Source organism: Rhinoraja longicauda, chromosome 24, assembly GCF_053455715.1.
Source record: "Rhinoraja longicauda isolate Sanriku21f chromosome 24, sRhiLon1.1, whole genome shotgun sequence".
Classification (NCBI taxonomy): Eukaryota; Metazoa; Chordata; class Chondrichthyes; order Rajiformes; family Arhynchobatidae; genus Rhinoraja; species Rhinoraja longicauda.
The window spans coordinates 32,230,152-32,254,094 of NC_135976.1; the positions used below are offsets into that span (position 1 = coordinate 32,230,152).

The 23,943-nt window shown below is 47.4% G+C and overlaps 3 protein-coding genes across 4 annotated transcripts in view; 2 read left to right on the top strand and 1 right to left on the bottom strand.

Annotated features, from left to right (window-relative positions):
• Nucleotides 1-5,995, top strand: LOC144605238 (CMRF35-like molecule 5). The gene is made up of 4 exons (XM_078420334.1): nt 1-49; nt 1,604-1,609; nt 3,133-3,447; nt 5,787-5,995. The coding sequence occupies exons 1-4, from the start codon at nt 1-3 to the stop codon at nt 5,993-5,995; spliced, it is 579 nt and encodes a 192-aa protein (XP_078276460.1).
• A 13,329-nt stretch (nt 5,996-19,324) lies between these two features.
• Nucleotides 19,325-23,943, top strand: part of LOC144605580 (polymeric immunoglobulin receptor-like) — a 161,049-nt gene continuing 156,430 nt past the window's right edge. Inside the window, exons 1-3 of one of the 2 annotated variants that reach the window (XM_078421009.1) lie at nt 19,325-19,427; nt 20,967-21,284; nt 22,717-23,037. In XM_078421009.1, coding sequence (XP_078277135.1) covers nt 19,379-19,427; nt 20,967-21,284; nt 22,717-23,037 — 688 coding nt within the window. In that variant the 5' untranslated portion in view covers nt 19,325-19,378. The remainder of the gene's footprint in view (nt 19,428-20,966; nt 21,285-22,716; nt 23,038-23,943) is intronic. The other variant, XM_078421010.1, reaches the window with a different exon arrangement.
• Nucleotides 23,105-23,943, bottom strand: part of LOC144605519 (polymeric immunoglobulin receptor-like) — a 6,578-nt gene continuing 5,739 nt past the window's right edge. Inside the window, 1 exon segment of the mRNA XM_078420891.1 lies at nt 23,105-23,139. Coding sequence (XP_078277017.1) covers nt 23,105-23,139 — 35 coding nt within the window.

Here is a 23,943-nt window from a genome sequence, read left to right on the forward strand (position 1 = left end):
ATGGATAAAACAATGTGGATTCCCATTCTCCTCATCATCTCGATGCCCGGTGAGTGAAAGCCTGATCTAGATATTCCAATGATCAATATTAGTTGGGGTACCGTGCACCCTTTCCAAAGCAGAGATGGTTAAGTATGTGTAGACATGTAATGGGGCAAATGGAACTCAGTGCAGTGTGTTGATGGATCTGAAATCAGGTTTGAATATCTGGACTATGTTCGTCGTTTAACCACTGTTGACACATGGTCTCGTTGCATCCTAACGATAGTTTGTAGGCATAAAATATCGAATGAGTTTGGAGCAGATACTCGAAGACACCCGGATCGAAGGTCAGAGGTTCCAACGTCACCAGGAAGTTAATTCTACACTTTTAAAATGTGTTTACCACTGAGGTGGGAGTGCGGATTGTGGACTAATTGCGTCAGTTCAAATATTCCCTGCTTTTGTCCAGCTCAACTCTGTCGCAAACCCAACAATTCCCCGGGGTCTGAGACTGAACCACTGTCCTCGCTCTATCCACCCTCCCCCAACTCTCTCTCCATCCTCTCTCCAACCCGCGGCCTGGTCGTGCTGAAAGGTCCAGGGCGAGCCGGGGTCATTGGGAACAGAACCTGTCTCCGATGACCAGCGGGACATTTGGCTCCGAATTCAGTTTAATTTGTTGTCACGTGTACCGAGCTACAGCGGAAAAGCTTTTTTTGTTGCGTGCTAACCAGCCATCAGAAAGAGAATACGAGATTACAATCGAGCATCTTACAGTGCATAGATACATGAAAAGGAAATAACGATCAGCGTAAATTAAGCTAGCAAAGTCCGATCAAGGGTAGTCCGAGGGTCACCAAAGAGGTAGAGAGGAGTTCAGCACCGCTCTCTGGTTATGGTAGGATGAATCAGATGTCTAATAACAGCTGGGAAGAAACTGTCCCCGAATCTGGCGGTGTGCGTTTCCACGCTAGTAACGCTCTCCTGCAAGGGACCCGCTTTACTCTAATTCGTCCGCCCTCTGTCCTCAGTCAGGGCTATGTAAAGGTAGTAGCGGCGGTGAATGTCCAAACACGGGTCCGGCCGAGTGTTTGTTGAGAGATGAATGTTGGCAGCGCAGCGGGCGGCAAACGCCAATGAAATGTCAAAGTGGGGTCTTTCTGACGGGTGAGAGGCCGGGGAACGCCTGGGATTGTTGAAAGGCGGCTCCTGCAACACTGCCGCGCTCCCTCAGTACCGCACTCCGATGCTAGCACAGTTTCTGCTCAGGGATCTGGAGTGGGAAGTGAACCCAAATTGTACTGACACGGGGACAGAACAGTGACACAACCGGGGCAATAACAGCAGCGACTGCACTTCAGACCGGAGACATTGGCCGTGAAACAATATGACACATCATGGAACGATTTACGTTCTCTTTCAATTAATCTTCAAGATTTATCTGTTTCTATTAAACAGTTAATTGCCTCTCAAATCTGATTTTTTTCCGTCTGTTTCAGATGCACTGTGGGCAGGGAAGGATGTAAAAGGAGTTGCGGGAAGAACGATCACAATCGATTGTCCCTATGGAGCAGAGCACCGCTCAAACACAAAATACTGGTTCCATGGGTGGACTAATCAGTGTCACGTGTTAGTGGAAGCTAATGGACAACACGGACGGAAAGGAAGGGTGTCAATCACAGATAACCCGCAACGAGGAATATTTACTGTGACTATGGAGGATCTTCGCTCCGGAGATACGGGATGGTACAGATGTGGAATTACTACACCTGGCATCGATACATCGATTAACGTTCATCTCCAAGTATCTGACGGTACGTTTCTCAGCGATTGACTTGACGTCTCCACTAAAATGCCTGATCCATGTTTTCTCCGGGAAGGGTCAGGGCAGCACCGATATCCAGAGGCTCCGCAGTTGTGCAGAGACCTGCGGGGAGCGGGCGGGGGTGGGGAAACCCCACTCATGTTGCTCTCATCCAGTGCGGGCTCTGCCCCACTGAGCGGCCACCCACTTCAAGTAGGATGCTCAGCACATTTGCCTGCCTCTCAACTGCATGACGTCACCCTGCATCTCAACTGCATTCCCACTCAAACTAATAATCCGACAGGAACAGGTCAGTGAGAAACAAGTGTTGCCCGCGGTCTGAATACCCGGAGAATCATGAACAGGGAATCAGTCCCCAGAGCTCAACAGACTGCGATCATTTCTCCCGGAGCAGATCATTCCGCTCTCCGCCCCCACCTCATGGATCAGTCCGTCCCTCCCCACCCCGCGCTCTCTCTCTCTCTCTGCCCCGTCAATGCTCCCCCCCCCCCCCCCCCCAGCAGCCACTGTCCACCCACCCCCCGGCAGCATCTCCACCCGGACATTTGCCCGGTGGTAAGCAGAATAAACACACCTTGCGACCCATCAGCCGTCGCACACAGCACATAATCCTCCGGAAAGGAAATAACGATCAGCGTAAATTAAGCTAGCAAAGTCCGATCAATGGTAGTCCGAGGGTCACCAAAGAGGTAGAGAGGTGTTCAGCACCGCTCTCTGGTTATGGTAGGATGAATCAGATGTCTAATAACAGCTGGGAAGAAACTGTCCCCGAATCTGGCGGTGTGCGTTTCCACGCTAGTAACGCTCTCCTGCAAGGGATCCGCTTTACTCTAATTCGTCCGCCCTCTGTCCTCAGTCAGGGCTATGTAAAGGTAGTAGCGGCGGTGAATGTCCAAACACGGGTCCGGCCGAGTGTTTGTTGAGAGATGAATGTTGGCAGCGCAGCGGGCGGCAAACGCCAATGAAATGTCAAAGTGGGGTCTTTCTGACGGGTGAGAGGCCGGGGAACGCCTGGGATTGTTGAAAGGCGGCTCCTGCAACACTGCCGCGCTCCCTCAGTGCCGCACTCCGATGCCAGCACAGTTTCTGCTCAGGGATCTGGAGTGGGAAGTGAACCCAAATTGTACTGTCACGGGGACAGAACAGTGACACAACCGGGGCAATAACAGCAGCGACTGCACTTCAGACCGGAGACATTGGCCGTGAAACAATATGACACATCATGGAACGATTTACGTTCTCTTTCATCTAATCTTCAAGATTTATCTGTTTCTATTAAACAGTTAATTGCCTCTCAAATCTGAAATTTTTTCCGTCTGTTTCAGATGCACTGTGGGCAGGGAAGGATGTAAAAGGAGTTGCGGGAAGAACGATCACAATCGATTGTGCCTATGGAGCAGAGCACCGCTCAAACACAAAATACTGGTTCCATGGGTGGACTAATCAGTGTCACGTGTTAGTGGAAGCTAATGGACAACACGGACGGAAAGGAAGGGTGTCAATCACAGATAACCCGAAACGAGGAATATTTACTGTGACTATGGAGGATCTTCGCTCCGGAGATACGGGATGGTACAGATGTGGAATTACTACACCTGGCTTCGATACATCGATTAACGTTCATCTCCAAGTATCTGACGGTACGTTTCTCAGCGATTGACTTGACGTCTCCACTAAAATGCCTGATCCATGTTTTCTCCGGGAAGGGTCAGGGCAGCACCGATATCCCGAGGCTCCGCAGCAGTGCAGAGACCTGCGGGGAGCGGGCGGGGGTGGGGAAACCCCACTCATGTTGCTCTCATCCAGTGCGGGCTCTGCCCCACTGAGCGGCCACCCACTTCAAGTAGGATGCTCAGCACATTTGCCTGCCTCTCAACTGCATGACGTCACCCTGCATCTCAACTGCATTCCCACTCAAACTAATAATCCGACAGGAACAGGTCAGTGAGAAACAAGTGTTGCCCGCGGTCTGAATACCCGGAGAATCACGAACAGGGAATCAGTCCCCAGATCTCAACAGACTGCGTTTAGTCCTCCCGGAGCAGACCCGTCCGCTCCCCGCCCCCACCCCAGGCATCAGTCAGTCCCTCCCCAACCCGCGCTCTCTCTCTCGCTCTGCCCCGTCAATGCGCCCCAACCCAGCAGCCACTGTCCACCCAACCCCCGGCAGCATCTCCACCCGGACATTTGCCCGGTGGTAAGCAGAATAAACACATCAGCCGTCGCACACAGAACATAATCCTCCGACATTTTCGCCACATCTTTCCATCTCCACCTCTTTCTGCTTTCCGAAGAGACCGTTCGCTGCGCAACTCCCTGGTCAACCCGTCCTTTCCCATCCAAACTACCCTCTTCCCAGGTATCTTCCACTATAACTGTAGTAAATGCAACACCTGTCCCTATACCTCCTCCCTCTACTCCGTCCAAGGACTCCAACAGTCTTTTCGGGTGAGGTAGAGGTTCACTTGCTTCTCCTCTAACCTCATCTACTATATGCGCTGTTCCAGGTGTGGACTCGTTTATGTCGGCGAGACGAAGCACAGACTCGGCGATCGTTTCGCTGAACAACTTCACTCAGTCTGCCTCGGCCGATGCCACTTCCCGATTGCTAAACACTTTAATTCCCCCTCCCATTGCCAAACTGACCTTTCTCTCCTGGACCTCCTCCACTGTCAGAGTTAGGCCAAACGCAAATTGGAGGAACAGCACCTCATATTTCGCTTGGGCGGATGATTGTATGCCTCGTTGTCACCTTCCCTTCAGCTGACGATGATCCCGCCTACATTTTCCTTTGGCAATGTCACCTTTGATCACATGTTTTTACATCTGACCCTTCCATTTCTCTTCTGTCTCCCTGTCCCATGATTCTCAGGCTCAAGAAGGGTTTTGACCCGAAACGTCACCCATTCCTTCTTTCGAGAGATGCTAGCTGCTCCGCTCAGTTACTCCAGCAGTTTGTGTCTATCTTAAAGGGATTGTAATTATTTTACGCCTTTAAATTCCAAAGCATTGAATAGCGTTCTGGGTAGGCTGGTCTTCATTAGTGAGAACAATCACAGCATAATTTGACATAATATGCTTCCGACGTGCAGATGTTGAGTCCATACTTTTGGAATCGTGTTCAGCTTTAGTCTCTCGGCTCTAAGAATAGGTGGACAGAGTGCAGAAAGGTTTTAGGACGACGCTGCCTGGGCTGGATGGCTTTGACGCAGGGAGAGATTGGACAAACTCAGACTTCATCCCTTGGTGTGAAAATGATTGAGCGAGGAACTTATAGAAATGTATCAATCACGAAAAGCATGTTCACTTTCACTCGACGTGTGGAATCAAAAAGTGGAGGACATTGGAAAATGGGAAACATTTAAAGAGGTGGGAATAGTAAGGTACCATTTACCATAATGGCAAGTTTTTACATAGAACATGTGTCTGCTCCTGTGCTCGGATATCTGTCACCAACAAATGGCTCACGTCTCGGAGGCTCAGTGACAGTGTCCTGTGAGTCTGCCCGTGCACGAAGCTGAACACAATTCGCCCAACTTTTACCTCAACACCATATGTTCAACTGAAACATAACATCCCAACTTCTGTTCTGAAGGGCAACCTTTTCCACACTTTGGGTGATATGTAAATGGAACCTGTTGTCAGAGGAAGTTGTTGAGGCAGTTAAAATAACTGCAATTAAAAGACATTTTGGACATTTGTGTAGATTGGGATCATTACGAGCGACAAGGGAGAAACGTGGACATATGGAAACGATCAAGAATGACATATTGGTCGGCATGAACGAGCTCTTGTCAAGGGCCTCTTGTAACTCTAACGTTCATCGGTTTCTGGGCTTCGCACACTCAGAGAGATGGAGATGAGCTGGTGAAATATCAACTGGACGGTTCGGGCAGAGATAAAGGGCTGCTGTGATTTAGCAAGTGTTTGGTTTTTAACTGTTCACACAGGTGTCTGAATGTTTGCTCCATTCCCACAGAACCTGTGTCTGCTCCTGTGCTCAGATATCTGTCACCAACAAATGGCTCACGTCTCGGAGGCTCGGTGACAGTGTCCTGTAAGTCTGCCCGTGGATCCCTACCCATCCGTTACACGTGGCATGAGAAGAACAAATATGGGGGTCCAACCATCTCGAATAGCAATCAACTGGATCTGAGTTGTGAATATTCAGGGGTACACAACGTATAGAAAAGACAGACAGGTGGGCATAGGGGGTGGGTTTGCTCTGACGGTAAGGAATGATATTCATTCCCTTGCAAGGGGTGACAGAGAATCAGGAGATGTTGAATCAGTATGGATAGAAATGAGAAATTGTAAGGGTAAAAAGACCCTAATGGGAGTTATCTATAGGCCCCCAAACAGTAGCCTCGACATAGGGTGCAAGTTGAATCAGGAGATGAAATTGGCGTGTCAAAAATGTAATGCTACGGTGGTTATGGGAGATTTCAACATGCAGGTAGACTGCGAAAATCAGGTTGGAAATGGACCCCAGGAAAGAGAGTTTGTAGAGTGCCTTCGAGATGGATTCTTAGAACAGCTTGTACTGGAGCCTACCAGGGAGAAGGCAATTCTGGATTTAGTGTTGTGTAATGATCCTGATCTGATAAGGGGACTAGAGGTAAAAGAGCCATTAGGAGGCAGTGATCACAACATGATAAGTTTTACTCTGCAAATGGAAAGGCAGAAGGGAAAATCTCTTAAGATAAATTTCTCTTTGAAACATTCTTCGAAACAACAGTTTAGAAGAATGAGGGGGGACCTCATTGAAACATATAGAATAGTGAAAGTCTTTGATAGACGGGATGAGGAGAGGATTTTTACTCCAGTGGGAGAGTCTAGGACTAGAGGCCATAGCCTCAGAATTATATGTTATTTTGGGAAGGAGATGAGGAAATTGTTCTTTAGTCTGTGGAATTCTTTGCAATAGAATGCTGTGGAGGCAAATTAAGTTGATATTGTTAAGGCAGACACAGATAGATTGTTCATTGGTACGGGTATTAGAGGTTTGGGGGAGAATGCACGCGAATGGGGCTAGGTGGGATAGATAGACCAGTCATCATATATCCGGAAGTGACGTGTGAGGACGCTGGCGTTGTTTGTTCGCCGCTTCTCACCACTTCTATTTTTGGATTAATTTTGCCGTTTAAAAATAAATAAATCTCAGATTAAAAAAAAATCTGTCTGCTTCAACAAATCCTTCTGCTTGACCTGGTATCATCTGCCCAGCTCTTCCACCGCTACCTCCGCACCCTTGGACTCCGCACCTTTGGACCTCTCACTCCTGTCTGTGCTCCTGTCTCTGCTGGCTTGGACTGTTCCCCTATGGGTTACCTGACAGCTAGCGCTGACGTCATCAAATTGCTAACGCTACCGCTACCGCTAACGCTAACAGATGCCTGGCTACCTCCTCTGCCTGCACGTCCTCAGCTCCCTATTAACCCTATTAACCCTCAGGCTGCTCAGCTTCCTCGGTCCTCCTCATAGGCCTTGCTCTGGATCAGCCTGTTGTGCCTGTTGTGACGTTTTGATCTGCTAGCCCGCGGTAGCCGGCTAACTTCTCCGGGCTCTGTGCTCCTTCGCTCCTGCCTGGCATGGCACTGCCTGGCATGGCACTGCCTGGCATGGCACTGAAGTACTTGGCTGCGAGGCTGCTCCAGCTCAACAACCACTCCACTCCGCCATGCATCTCTGCCATCATCAACCACGGACTTCTACGACGACCCAGATACATCCACAGAGGCTCCGGTCACAAGTTTGTTTACTCCCAGACCGGTCACTCCATCCCTGCACTCTGGTCAGCTGATCGGACTTCCACTCGTCCATTACGTCATCGCAACAACGCACACGAGCGTGCCCCCTGTCTACAAGCCCTGGCTAAATCACCCGTGTCCATCCACATCACACAAAGCAACATGAAGCTCACTCTGCTCAACATCCGGTCCCTCAACAATAAAAGCCTCATTCTGAATGACTTCATCCTGGAAAATAAACTGGACTTCCTCTGTCTGACAGAAACCTGGCAACAAACTCTGGATTACCTCCCACTCAACCTCACAACACCCAACGGATACTCCTACATCAATAAACCACGCTCGGAAGGCCGAGGTGGTGGGATTGCCGTAATTCACCGACAGGACTTCAAGATCAACCTCATCTCCATCTCATCTGCTCCTTCATTTGAACACCTGGCTTTCAAACTCTCTGGCCACACAAAATTAGTCATGGCAGTTATCTACCGCCCTCCCAAACCACACCCATCATTCCTTTCTGACTTCTCTGACTTTCTGACCCAGTTCTGTTCTCTCTCCGCCTCAATCCTCCTCCTCGGTGATTTCAACATCCATATGGACTCCACTGACTCCACAATAACCGCTGACTTCACTGAAATACTCAACTGCTTTAACCTCACTCAACACGTCAATTTTCCCACCCATAACCGTGGACACATTCTGGAACTTGTCTGCTCCACTGGACTAAATCTACATCACCTCTCTGGCTCCGACCCCACCCTCTCTGATCACTTAGCAATCACCATGTCTGTCAACATTCCCACCCCAGCTCCAAAGCAAAAACGCAAAATCAACTTCCGCAAGCTGAACTCTGTTTCACCTACCTCGCTCTCATCCTCCCTCTCTGAAATAATGTCCACCTCTCCCTTCGTTGACCTCCACAACCCCTCTGACCTCACTGACTACTACAACCGCACTCTCTCCTCCTGCCTCGACCAGCTTGCACCTATAAAAACCAAAACAGTTTCCTTCACCCACTCTGCTCCCTGGTTTACCCCTGAACTCCGCGTGCTGAAAACTCATGCCAGCCAACTTGAAAGACTCCGCAACAAAACAGGTCTCACAATTCACTCCCAAGCCTACAAAGACCACCTGCAGCACTATAAAGATGCCCTCTCCCGTGCCCACTCCACCTACTACTCTCAAATAATTCACTCTGGCTCCGGAAACCCAAAAACACTCTTCTCTACAATAAACAAACTCCTCAGCCCCCTGGACACCATCTCCCAATCATTCACAGTTGACAAATACACCACTTTCCTTTCATTCTTCCAAAGCAAAATAGACAACATCTACAGCACCTGCCTCAGTTCTCCCCAATCTCCACCACCGACCTCTCTGACCTCTTCACAGGAATAAAAACTGCCACCTGCTCTCTGGACCCCATCCCCTCCAGCTTTGTCAAGGCCTGCCTTCCTGCTCTCTCTCCACTTATCACTGCAACAATAAACTCCTCCCTGTCCACTGGCATCGCCCCGCCATCCCTCAAAATCGCTGCTGTCACCCCCATTCTGAAAAAACCTGGTCGAAACCCTGACACCCCAAACAACTTCAGACCAATCTCCAACCTACCCTTTCTGTCCTAAGTTTTGGAACGTGCTGTAGCTTCCCAACTCAAATACCACCTCTCTACCAATAACCTGTATGAAACTTTCCAATCCGGATTCCGCTCAAACCACTGTACTGAAACTGCGCTCCTCAAAATCACAAACGACATTCTCCTCTCCTCCGACGCTGGCAACCTCAACATCCTCATCCTACTTGACCTCAGCGCCGCCTTTGACACCATAAATCACTCCATTCTCCTCACCCGACTTGAAACCTCCCTTAACATCACCGGCACAGCCCTATCCTGGTTCAAATCTTACCTCTCTGACAGACATCAGTTCATCTCCATTAACAACTGTAAATCCCCCACCGCTCCTCTCCCCCAAGGTGTCCCCCAAGGCTCAGTCCTTGGCCCCCTCCTCTTCATCCTCTACCTGTTCCCCCTTGGTCAATTAATCCGCCGTCATGGTCTCAACTTCCACTGCTTCGCCGATGATATCCAGCTCCTCATCTCCACCAAGTCAATCTCCCCCACCACACACTCTACACTGACAAACTGCATCACTGAAATAAAATCTTGGCTTCAATCAAACTTCCTCAAACTCAATTGCAACAAATCTGAAATCATCATCATTGGTCCAAAAACGCTCACCAAATCCACCCAAAACTTCATCCTCAACATTGATGGTCTCCCAGTATCCACCTCACCTCACATCCGGAATCTTGGAATCATCCTTGATCAGACCCTCTCCTTCGACAAACACATCAAACACATCACAAAGACAGCCTTCTTCCACCTCAAAAACATTGCCCGTCTCCGTCCATCCCTCTCCTCCACAGCTGCAGAAACCCTCATCCACGCCTTCATCACCTCCCGTCTGGACTACTGCAACAGACTCCTCTATGGCGCACCCTCAAAAATCATCAATAAACTTCAATACATTCAAAACTCCGCTGCCCGTCTACTCACACACACCTCGATCCGTGACCATATCACCCCCGTCCTTTATAAACTCCACTGGGTCCCCATCCCCCAGAGAATCCAGTACAAAATCCTCCTCATAACATACAAAGCCCTCCATAACCTGGCCCCATCCTACCTGACCGACCTCCTCCACAGGCACACTCCCACCTGCACCCTCCGCTCTGCCGCTGCCAATCTCCTATCCCCCCACATCCGGACCAAACTCAGATCCTGGGGGGACAGGGCTTTCTCCATCGCTGCTCCCACCCTATGGAACTCACTACCCCAAACCGTTAGAGACTCCTCCACACTCACCACATTCAAAACATCACTGAAGTCTCACCTGTTCAGTACTGCCTTCAACCGCTGAAGGTCACCTCACCTTCTGTCTCCTTTCTCTGTTCATTTATTTATTTACTTATTTATCTATTTATTAATTTCCCTATGTTCTCAAAATCTCTGTAAAGCGTCTTTGAGTATATGAAAAGCGCTATATAAATAAAATGCATTATTATTATTATTATTATCATTGAATGGCGGAGTAGACTTGATGGACCGAATGGCCTAATTCTACTCCTATTCCTTATGGCTTTGTGACCTTATGACCTTATTCTATAATAATATAAGTATATAATGTGCAAACCAGATATGTTAACTCATCAGAATGGGAATTGCACTGGTTTACGTCTCATTGTGTTGTGTACATACTTGGATGAAAGGAACAAGTTCCTCCATTTGCTGCTTTTCAGAGGGCGTTCCCTACAGTATTCACAATGACCGCTCCATCACGAACCTCATCCCATGCTGTGAGATGAGTACAGTTGCTAAACTCAAGTATTGCAGTTTATCTTTTCTGTGACTTGCACTGGCGTGGTGCTGATAGGAAAATGTATTGTGAATTATGGGCTAAGACATCCCTCCTTGATATCACGTGGCATCACCATGCAATTGATCGGGTCATGCAGAAAAACGTCGCTGTCGCAGAATGTGAGAAAACAGTCTTGAATCAGACCGAATACAGCGATATTCCATCATAATATAGTCTTTCAAGTAGGAAGACATTGTTATTGATCTGATTACAATTGAAATAGATCTGACTTTCTATCACACTCATATGTTATGCTTGCGTTAGGAAATAAAAACGTTAATAAAAGCCACGCCTTTATGAGCGAACCTTTAACCGATTTTTCGAACACGATTCCTCCATCCACCCACCTACCGCGTTAATCCTAGTAATATCGAGGGTGTGAGATTAAGCATTATCATTTATAATTTAATTAATTAATTGGCCTCATCTGTTTCCATATTTATTGCCCCGCCTCCCTTCCACCATCAGAACTAATCTTTAAAAATTATTCCTGTCTATCCATGTGAATTTTAACATAATCTTCGTATCAGCTGCATTTTTCTTTCTTCCAGGGTATTACGCTGTTCTTTGTATCCTTCCACATCCCCAATTTCCATCTCCCCTGACTCCCAGTCTGAAGAAGGTTCTCGACACGAAACCTCGCGCATTCCTTCTCTCCAGAGATGCTGCCTCTCCCACTGTGTTTCTCCAGCATTTTCTGTCTATCTGCTCTGCATTCACTGGTTTCACTGCTCCATCTCAAAACAGAGTCTTCTCCGAAGCCATGTAACCGTGTAATGTCTCAACCCCAGTATTGTAGCCATGCCTCACAATGAGGACTGTTATTGGTGATCATAATTGTTCTCACCGCACTCCCCCACCCTCCCCCCCCCACCCCCTCCCCCCACCCCACCGTCTAACACCCGTTCATTCTCCCAGATCTCAATTGGCTCTCCTGCTTTGCCCCGCTCCACTCCACCAAGCTTAGGAAGTAAATAACAGGTAAATGCTTGAAAGATAATCCGTCTCGTTTCCTCCCATTTATACTGTATCTCTTGCCCTTTGTTCAGTTACATCGCATGGACTGTGGGGCGCTGGCTGCTCTTTCTCCTGCTTCTGATCTGGAGTATCTCAATCGCGTTCTTCACAAGAGCCTCCAAGGTAAGTTTTATTGTCATCATGTTCATAAATTATATCAGCAGAATTAGGCCATTCAGCCGATCATGTCTAATCCGGTCTCAATCACAGTTGATCTACCCTTCCCTCTCGATCCCATTCTTCTGCCATCTTCCCATAACATAGAAACATAGAAATATAGAAACATAGAAAATAGGTGCAGGAGTAGGCCATTCGGCCCTTCGATCCTGCACCGCCATTCAATATGATCATGGCTGATCATCCAGCTCAGTAGCCTGTACCTGCCTTCTCTCCATACCCCCTGATCCCTTTAGCAAAAAGGGCCACATCTAACTCCCTCTTAAATATAGCCAATGAACTGGCCTCAACTACCTTCTGTGGCAGTGAACTCCACAGACTCACCACTCTCTGTGTGAAGAAATGTTTACTCATCTCGGTCCTAAAAGACTTCCCCCTTATCCTTAAGCTGTGACCCCTGGTTCTGGACTCCCCCAAAATCGGGAACAATCTTCCCGCATCTAGCCTCTCCAATCCCTTAAGAATTTTATATGTTTCTATAAGATCCCCCCTCAGTCTTCTAAATTCCAGCGAGTACAAGCCCAGTCTATCCAGTCTTTCCTCATATGAAAGTCCCGCCATCCCAGGGATCAATCTGGTGAACCTTCTCTGTACTCCCTCGAAGGCAATAACGTATTTCCTCAGGTTAGGAGACCAAAACTGCACACAATACTCCAGGTGCAGTCTCACCAAGGCCCTGTACAACTGCAGCAGAACCTCCCTGCTCCTAAACTCAAATCCTCTTGCTATGAATGCCTACATACCATTCGCTTTCTTCACTGCCTGCTGCACCTGCATGCTTGCTTTCAATGACTGGTGCACCATGACACACAAGTCACGTTGCATCTCCCCTTCTCCCAATCGGTCACCATTCAGGTAATACTCTGCTTTCCTGTTCTTGCAGCCAAAGTGGATAACCTCACATTTATCCACATTATATTGCATCTGCCATGCATTTGCCCACTCGCCTAATCTATCCAAGTCACTCTGCAGCCTCCTAGCATCCTCCTCGCAGCTAACACTGCCACCCAGCTTCGTGTCATCCGCAAACTTAGAGATGTTGCATTCAATTCCCTCGTCCAAATCATTAATATACACTGTAAATAACTGGGGTCCCAGCACTGAGCCTTGCGGTACCCCACGAGTCACTGCCTGCCATTCCGAAAAGGACCAGTTTATTCCTACTCTTTGCTTCCTGTCCGCCAACCAATTTTCTATCCACCTCAACACTGAACCCTCAATACCGTGTACACCAATATCCTATGTGGGACCTTGTCGAAGGCCTTCTGAAAGTCCAGATATAACACATCGACTGGTTCTCCCTTATCCACTCTACTAGTTACATCCTCGAAAAATTCTATAAGATTCGTCAGACATGATTTGCCTTTGGTAAATCCATGCTGACTTTGTCCGATGATTTCACCACTTTCCAAATGTGATGCTATCACATCTTTAATAACTGACTCTAGCATTTTCCCCACTACCGATGTTAGACTAACTGGTCTATAATTCCCCGTTTTCTCTCTCCCTCCCTTTTTAAAAAGTGGGGTTACATTAGCTACCCTCCAGTCCTCAGGAACTACTTCAGAATCTAAAGAGTTTTGAAAAATTATCACTAATGCATCCACTATTTCTGAGGCTACTTCCTTAAGCACTCTGGGATGCAGCCTATCTGGCCCTGGGGATTTATCTGCCTTTAATCCATTTAATTTACCTAACACCACTTCCCGACTAACCTGGATTTCCCTCAGTTCCTCCATCTCATTAGACCCCCGGTCCCCCGCTATTTCCGGCAGACGGTTTATGTCTTCCTTAATGAAGACAGAACCAAAGTAGTTATTCAGTTGGTCTGCCATCTCCTTGTTCCCCATGATCAATTCACCTGTTTCCGACTGCAAGGGACCTACATTTGTCTTAACTAATCTTTTTCTCTTGACATATCTATAAAAGCTTTTGCAGTCAATTTTTATGTTCCTTGCCAGTTTTCCCTCATAATTTATTTTCCCTTTCCTAATTAAGCCATTTGTCCTCCTCTGCTGGACTCTGAATTTCTCCCAGTCCTCTGTTATGCTACTTTTTCTGGCTAATCTCTATGCTTTATCTTTTGTTTTAATACTATCCTTGATTTCCCTTGTTAGCCACGGATGCACTACCTTTCCTGGTTTGTTCTTTTGCCAAACTGGGATGAACACTTGTTGTAGTTCATCCATGCGACCTTTAAATGCCTTCCATTGCATGTCCACCGTCAACCCTTTCAGCATCAATCGCCAGTCTATCTTGGACAATTCACGCCTCATACCCTCAAAGTTACCTTTCTTTAAGTTCAGAACACTTAAGATAACCCTTGACATCTTTATTTATTAAGAATATGAAAATCTCCGCCTTAAAAATATCAATTGGCATGGATAGATATAAAAATCCTCGGCTAACTCAGCGGGACGGGCAGCATCTCCGGTAAGAATTGACCTGGCCTTCATAGCCTCCTGTGGCAATGAAATCCATAGATTCACCACTCTCTGGCCAAAGCAATCCCTTCTCGTCGCCGAAAGTATCCAAGCGGTTTCCATTAATGCATTCAAATATCCTGTCCATTGATGGACACAGAAACCGTGCACGTTTTCATATCCTGAAGTCAAACCAAATTTCGATATGGATGATATCCCGAGGTTTTGTCAGGTTGTGCGTGTGCAGGGTGGATTTCTGTGCCTGGTGTGGATTCGTTGGGGTCCACCTTGCAGACAGCATTGTGTTGGGAGTGGTCGGGTCAAATAAAGCGTGGTTCCCACTGTCAATGAGTCTGATAACCTCACATTGTCTTTTGCAGAGACGCGATAAATCAGAACCTGGCCACTCGGCCCACGAATTACAGTGAAGACTCCTAGCTTACACCAACAGTGAGGGAATTCAGCACCGCGATGAAATATTTAGGCATCATCCTGCTTTGTCAACTCATATCAATTGGACAGAATATATGTCTCTTGCAATTCAATTAACGATTACATGAAAGTGTGTTCAAAGCAATGTTTCAAACTTTCCAAACCATGTCTGTTTCCAAACCCCATTTCCCGCACTGATCTTAATTTTTGTCACCTCTTCCAAGGTTTCTTTCGTAACATTCGAACCATTGTTTTAACCTTTGCATGTTTTCTGCTGCTCCAGAGCCTGACACTCTGTTAAACTATATTCTATACATTTAACTTCCTGGAAAAAAATGTTTTTTTTACGGATTAATGAACACCACTGCATCAGAACGTTTCTTAATAAATTGTTGTGGTCAACGAATTGCTTGTCTAATTTGTTTTGTTTATACTGCAACTTTAGTGAAGAAGAACAGACTGCAATCAGACTGCTGGATATTCCTCCTGTTAATCAATCAATTAATCTTTCAGACCATGCGGTCCCATCAGAAGAAAATTATGCAACGACATTGTTCTGACTATTAGCCTTATTGTTCTCTCCACCGATGCTGGCTGGCGCGCTAAACACAATCAACATCTGCAGATTTCATTTCCCACATGCAACTAATTTTTATGTAGGAAGGAACTGCAGATGCTGGTTTAACCTGAAGGTAGACATAAATTGCTGGGGTAACTCAGCGTGACAGGCGGCATCTGTGGATCGATCAGATAGGTTTAGGTGGACTGAGCGGCGGTGTGCAGCGAAACGATCGCTGAGCCTGCGCTTGGTTTCTCTTCTCGGCGATCGTTTCGCTGAACACCTCCGCGCAGTCCTCATAAACCTACCTGATATCCCGGTCGCTAAACACTTTAACTGCCCCTCCCATTCCCACACTGACATTTCTGTCCTGGGCATCTTCCACTGTCAGAGTGAGGCCCAGCGCAAATTGTAGGAACGGCACCTCATATTTCGCTTGGACAGCTTACACCCCAGCGGTGTGAAGATTGACTTCTCTCACTTCAAGTACCCCTTGCTTTCCGTCGCAACCCCCCCCCCCCCCCCCTTCCCAGTCCAACGATAAATGTGACTGTCTCCGACTACCGTTTATCTCTCATTGCCTTGTGGATACCTTCTCCCAGCAAACAATGATCTATTCTACATTTTCCTTGATCTCCATCCCCTTTGTCTCATTTTCACACCTTACAATCCCTTATCCAAATATCTCCCGCTCCCCTGACTTCAGTCTAAAGAAGGGTCTCGACCCGAAACGTCACCCATTCCTTTCATACAGAGATGCTGCCTGTCCCGCTGAGTTACTCCAGCATTTTGTACAACTATTGTGTTTTTTGATTGAGTGATTGAAAGATACAGAATGGATACAGACCATTCTAGTTCTGTATTATCCCACTTTCGCGTCTTTTGATTACAGTAATGTTGATAAACATTTCAACGCTGCAACGAGTTATTCATTTTGGCCACGGTACAAAGCAGTTAAAGGACCATAAATAGTGGAAAGTCTATTCTAGTGCAGAACAAAATGGTTGAGTTGCAGCATGCAAGAACGGGATGTGAAACTGCAAATACATTGTGTTGCTTTTCTGAGCCTGACTTGTGACTGTAACCCCGCCCATGAAAGGACTATGAAGGATGATGTTTTAAAATAAGAAATGGTGACCTGCAATAATGGAGTAATACCATAAATTTCGGGAAGCGTCAAGGGTTGATTTGGGTAAAATGTCCCACTGACAAAGATAAATATTCTCCACACAGTAAGCGATGAGACGAGGAGGTGAAACCAGAGGAAGTGAAACCGGAGGCTCAGTTCAGGGATATCCGATGGGTGCTGTGTAGCCAGAGATACGTGCAGAACCTGTGGTCACCCTAATGCTGCCTGGCCCGCTCAAATCGAGCTTGTTAATGTTCTAATGGGAGTCAATGGTGTCAAGTTAGGAGGAGGGGGAGTTCAACGAGATCTGGGTGTCCTAGTGCATCAGTCAATGAAAGGAAGCATGCAGGTACAGCAGGCAGTGAAGAAAGCCAATGGAATGTTGGCCTTCATAACAAGAGGAGTTGAGTATAGGAGCAAAGAGGTCCTTCTACAGTTGTACCGGGCCCTGGTGAGACCGCACCTGGAGTACTGTGTGCAGTTTTGGTCTCCAAATTTGAGGAAGGATATTCTTGCTATGGAGGGCGTGCAGCGTAGGTTCACTAGGTTAATTCCCAGAATGGCGGGACTGTCGTATGTTGAAAGGCTGGAGCGATTGGGCTTGTATACACTGGAATTTAGTAGGATGAGGGGGGATCTTATTGAAACATATAAGATAATTAGGGGATTGGACACATTAGAGGCAGGAAACATGTTCCCAATGTTGGTGGAGTCCAGAACAAGGGGCCACAGTTTAAGAATAAGGGGTAGGCCATTTAGAACGGAGATGAGGAAGAACTTTTTCAGTCAGAGAGTGGTGAAGGTGTGGAATTCTCTGCCTCAGAAGGCAGTGGAGGCCAGTTCTTTGGATGCTTTCAAGAGAGAGCTGGATAGAGCTCTTAAGGATAGCGGAGTGAGGGGGTATGGGGAGAAGGCAGGAACGGGGTACTGATTGAGAGTGATCAGCCATGATCGCATTGAATGGCGGTGCTGGCTCGAAGGGCTGAATGGCCTACTCCTGCACCTATTGTCTATTGTCTATTGTCTATTGAACTGGAGCTTTTCCCCACTGCAAGACATCCCAAAGCGCCTCACACATAGGGGAGATACATGGTCTGAGATGGAGTAACTCAGCGGGAGAGGCAGCATCTCTGGACAGAAAGAATGGGTCGAAACTATTTTTCATTTGAATCATGAAGAATGGTTTTAGAGAAGGCTTCTGGCTTGGAGTGTACTTTAATCTAATATGTTCAAACAGTCATATCTTTCTTCACACTGAATTGTTCTGCAGTGCTGACACTTTGCTCGCACTGCTGAAACAAGGATGTGTAGATTCTTATCTCTGAACCGCATCTTGCGAGCAGCTCATTGTAACACTGTTTGCAGAGCAGTGTTTGCAGAAGTCTTGGGTCAAAGGCGAATGAAGACAGTATTAAATTGTTTTGCTGCATGGTCGGTTCCTCTCTGCAGTGTCCTTAGTTGGGCAAGTGATCAGAAAACAGCTCCTAACAAAAGATGCTTTAATGTGAGTCGCCAACGCTCAGCAAACTTCAGTGGCGGACACGCCAGTGTGTTACACCGACACAACAGATGTAAACAACCCGAATAACCTGCACTGTCCCCTGAAAGTAACACACACTGAACAATAGCCAGCAATAAATATGAAGTTATATTAAACTGCAACTACTTGCATACAGAAATAATTTAATCGTTGCAAGCAGATGTACAAAGTCAACAAATGAAATATACATGAGCACAACTCTACTAATTTATTAGCTTTGTGTTGCAAAGAACACAAGTCAACAATTCAATTCACCGTGCATATTCTACCTTGCTTTATCTTCACTAAGTGTATCAATTCGCCCTTGTTTGAGTTACATTACACATGTCAGTGACATTCCACATCCCGCTTTCCCAGCTGATCTCCATCCTGTGGTAATTCCAGACAAACGTCTTCACAGTCCACTACCCCATTAATTGTCATTTTCAAAACATGAATATCGCGACAATAGTGCTTCAAAGTTTGAATTAAAGACTTTACAGTGACAGAAGAGAGGAGTGGGTCGAAATCCAATCAACCTCAGCTGATTTCAGGTGAAAAGGCCGTACTTCCTTTCGCCAGCTTCCTATTTTGCCCCGTGTCAACAGCAATATGACAAAACAAAAGTTCCAATGATTATATGTCATTATGTCTATTTTCTCCAGAGTGGCCCGCAAAGTTGCTCATGCATTATTTTGTCTACCATTATCCCCACCACTGTTCATTGTTAACAGACTCTGAGTACAGAGATACCCGCCGCTCCATCCTTACGGATCCATCATACTTGACGATGTGGTCCAGGCAGCTGCAATACCAACATTTAGCGGGCACTTGGACAGGTCCATGGATAAGGAAGGTTTGGGGAGATATGGGTCGGTGGGCAAATTTGACTAACTTAGCTAAGCATATTGGTCTAACGCATTGGGGAGAAGGGCCTGTTTCCGTGCTGTATGACACTGTGATCATCTGACCCAACCATTTGCTAAATATAACCCAGAGCCTTTCACACGGTAACGTGTCGAGCTGCTACTGGCTCGATATGATTCACGATCTGAGTTCCTGTTCCCATCTTCCTCATTGCTATTTGAGCGATGCGTTTGTATCTGAGAGAGAGCTGAGCGACAGTCCAGTGCTGGCCTTGTTACTATGGATAAAACAATGTGGATTCCCATTCTCCTCATCACCTCGCTGCCCGGTGAGTGAAAGCCTGATCTAGATATTCCAATGATCAATGTTAGTTGGGGTCCCGTGCACCCTTTCCACAGCAGAGATGGTTAAGTATGTGTAGACATGTAATGGGGGAAATTGAACGCAGTGCATTATGGTGATGGATCTGAAATCACATTTGAATATATAGACTATGTTAGTAGTTTAACCACTGTGGACACATGGTCTGATTGCATCCTGATGATAGTTTATAGGCATAAAATAGCGAATGAATATGGAGCAGATACTCCAAGACACCCGGACCGTAGGTCAGATGTTCCAACCTCACCAGGAAGTTAATTCTACACTTTTAAAATGTGTTTACAACTGAGGTCGAAGTCAGGATTGTGGACGCATTTCGTCAGTTCAAATATTCCCTGCATTTGTCCAACTCAACTCTGTCGCAAATTCAACATTTCCCCGGGGTCTGAGACTGAACCACTGTCCTCGCTCTATCCACCCTCCCCCAACTCTCTCTCCATCCTCTCTCCAATCCGCGGCCTGGTCGTGCTGAAAGGTCCAGGGCGAGCCGGGGTCATTGGGAACAGAACCTGTCCCGGATGAGCAGCGGGACATTTGGCCCCCAATTCAGTTTAGTTTATTGTCACGTGTACCGAGCTAGAGTGAAAAGCTTTTTGTTGCGTGCTAACCAGCCAGCAGAAAGACAATACGTGATTACAATCGATCCTCTTACAGTGCATAGATACGTGAAAATCAAATGATGTTCAGTGTAAAGTAAAGCCAGCAAAGTCCGATCAAGGGTAGTCCGAGGGCCATCAAAGAGATAGATTTATTCACAAAATGCTGGAGTAACTCAGCAGGTCAGGCAGCATCTCGGGAGAGAAGGAATGGGTGACGTTTCGGGTCGAGACCCTTCTTCAGACTTCAAAGAGATAGATATGAGTTCAGCACCGCTCTCTGGTTATGTTAGGATGATTCAGATGCTTGATAACAGCTGGGAAAAACTGGCCCCGAATCTGGCGGTGTGCGTTTCCACGCTAGTAACGCTCTCTTGTAGGGGACCCGCTTTATTATAACTCGTCCGTCTTCTGTCCTCAGTCAGGGCTATGTAAAGGCAGTGCCGGCGGTGAATGTCTGAACACGGGTCCGGCCTAGTGTCGTTTCAGAGATGAATGTTGGCAGCGCAGCGGGCGGCAAACGCCAATGAAATGGCACAGTGGGGTCTTTCTGTCGGGTGAGAGGCCGGGCACCGCCTGGGATTGTTGAAAGGCAGCTCCTGCAACACTGCCGCCCTCCCTCAGTGCCGCACTGCGATGCCAGCACAGTTTCTGCTCAGGTATCTGGAGTGGGAAGTGAACCCAAATTGTACTGACACGGGGACAGAACACTGACACAACTGGGGCAATAACAGCAGCGACTGCGCGTCAGACCGGAGACATTGGCCGTGAAACAATATGACACATCATGGAACGATTTAAGTTTTATTTCATGTAATCTTCAAAATGTATCTATTTCTATTAAACTGTTCATTTGCTCTCCATCTGAAAGTTTATCCCCTCCGTTTCAGGTGCGGTGTGGGCAGAGACGTATGTAACAGGAGTTGTGGGAAGAGCGATCACAATCGATTGTCCCTATGCAGCGGAGTACAGCTCATACACAAAACACTGGTGCCGTGGGTGGAGTAGCAGCCAGTGTGTAGTTTTAGTGGAAACAAACGGACAACACGAACGGAGCGGAAGAGTGTCAATCACAGATCACCCGGCACTAGGAATGTTTACTGTGACTATGGAGGATCTTCACTCTGGAGATACAGGACGGTATTATTGTGGATTTAGATCGCATTCCGACAATCGATTTCTTGACGTATATCTTCAAGTATCTGACGGTACGTTTCTCAGCGATTGACTTGATTTCTCCATTGAAATGCCTGATCCATGTTTTCTCCGGGTAGGTTCAGGGCAGCACCAATATCCCGAGGCTCCGCAGCGGTGCAGAGACCTGCGGGGAGCGGGCGGGGGTCGGGAAACCCCACACATGTTGCTCTCATCAAGTGCGGGCTCTGTCCCACTGAGCGGCCACCCACTTCAAGTGGGATGCTCACCACATTTCCCTGCCTCTGAACTGTAGGATATGTCACCCTGTCAGAGGTTTGCATTCCCACTCAATCCAATAATCCGTCAGGAACAGATCAGTGAGAAACAAGTGTTGCCCGCGGTCTGAATATCCGGAGAATCATAAACAGGGAATCAGTCCCCAGAGCTCAACAGACTGCGTTCAGTCCTCCCGGAGCAGACCAGCCCGCCCCCCGCCCCCACCTCAGGTCATGATCACGACAGGATTAAAAACGGGTTAATTTGTGTGAATCTCTGGAGGAACTCCAGTGATCTCACAAATTTAATGTGAGTCTACTTGGCCGTTACTCCATAAAGTATTACCCTTACTTTTGTCAACGTGAATTGTGAAATGTAATTCCCGGTAGTTGTGCAGACGCTCAGAGGGGAAGTCCAGAAGAGAGTGTGAATGGTTTACATCAGCGAGCCCAAGCGTCGCCTCGGCCACAGTTTCGCTGAACACGTGCTTGGTCTGTCATGACCCAGAATCGTGCTTCATGGACACACCATCTTCAACCTCCCCCGCTGACGCAGAGCAGCAGCAGCAGTTTGCCCTGTCAGAGGTTTGCATTCAAACTAACAAACCGACAGATCAGTGCGCAACAAGTATTGCTCGCGGTCTGAATGCCCGGAGAATCATGAACAGGGAATCAGACCCCAGAGCTCAACAGACTGCGTTCAGTCCTCCCGGAGCAGACCAGCCAGCTCCCCGCCCCCACCTCAGGGATCAGTGACTCCCTCCCCACCCCCGGTCTCTCTCTCTCTCTCTCCCCCTGTCCTGTCAATGCGCCCCCACCCCCAGCAGCCGCCGATCACCCACCGCCCGGCAGCCTCTCCACCCGGATATTACCCGGGTGTGAAAACATGTATTGGAATTCTATTGAATAAACGGCATTAAATTCCAGGGCGATGAAGAGCATTTTGGGGTCGCTGACCATCATCAGTAAGGGCATTCAGAATAGAACATGGAATGTTATGTTTCAGTTGTGCAGATGTAGAGTCCACTTTTGGAGTATTGTGTTGAACACTTGTCTCTCACCTGTACGAGGAATGTCTTTATGAGGAAAGAGTGCAGAAAGAATTTACCGCGATGTTGCCAGGACAGGAGGGATTGAGTTAGAGGGAGAGATTGGACACGACGTCCATGCAAGTGTTTGTTTTCTAGATGTTTACACAGGAGTCTAAATGTTTAAACCTTCCACACAGAACCTGTATCTGTTCCTGTGCTCGGATATCTGTCACCAGCAAATGTCTCACGTCTCGGAGGCTCAGTATTAGTGTCCTGCGAGTCTGTCCGTGGATCCCTTCCCATCGATTACACATGGTATGAAGAGAAAGGGTCTGAGCTTTCAACGATCTCGAATAGCAATCAACTGAATCTGAGTTGTGGAATCCTCAGAGGACAACACCGTCGATATTACTGCAGAGCCTCAAATGGTCGTGGGACAGCATACAGTGAAATACTAAACGTGAAAGTCTTCAGCGAAGCAGGAACGTGCAGTTATGTGACAGAAATCAACAATATCGGTGAGTGTCATTTTCCCGTGGGAATACTGTTTCACAATTCCTCTCGTGTCCTTGTAGCTGCTGCTTTTCACCTTGTGGCGATGTTCGAGGGTTTCTTGGTATCTGCAGACGGCATCATTGCAGCCACTGTGAGCTCATGATGTAAAATGCGAGAGTTTCTTTGGGGGACAGGCAAATAATTGCCTGTTGCTTTCACCTGGGGCGTGTTGAGCTTCGAAGGAAGAGAAAGACCTGCACTTATCACAACGGGTTGAGTACAATCCTTCAAATATCCGGATTCTGCCTTTAAAATGGATTTTCTGGCTGCCGCTTAAGGTCTCACAGTCACTTTGAGACAGAGGAAGCAAACAAATTCATTCTGTTTGGGCCCATCGTTATTTATAATCAAGGATGTGCAATTTCATAATCATGACCGGATTAAAATCGGGTTAATTTGTGTGAATCTCTGGAGGAACTCCAGTAATCTCACAAATTTAAAGTGAGTCTACTTGGCCGTCACTCCATAAACTATTAACCTTACTTTTGTCAAAGTGAATTGTGAAATGTAATTGCCGGTAGTTGTGCAGACGCTCAGAGGGGAAGTCGAGAAGACAGTGAGAATGGTTTACATCAGCGAGCCAAGCGTCGCCTCGGCCACAGTTTCGCTGAACACGTGCTTGGTCTGTCATGACCCAGAATCGTGTTTCATGGACACACCATCTTCAACCTCCCCCGCTGACGCAGAGCAGCAGCAGCAGTTTGCCCTGTCAGAGGTTTGCATTCAAACTAACAAACCGACAGATCAGTGAGAAACAAGTGTTGTTCGTGGTCTGAATGCCCGGAGAACCATGAACAGGGAATCAGACCCCAGAGCTCAACAGACTGCGTCAGTCCTCCCAGATCAGACCAGCCCGCTCCCCGCCCCCA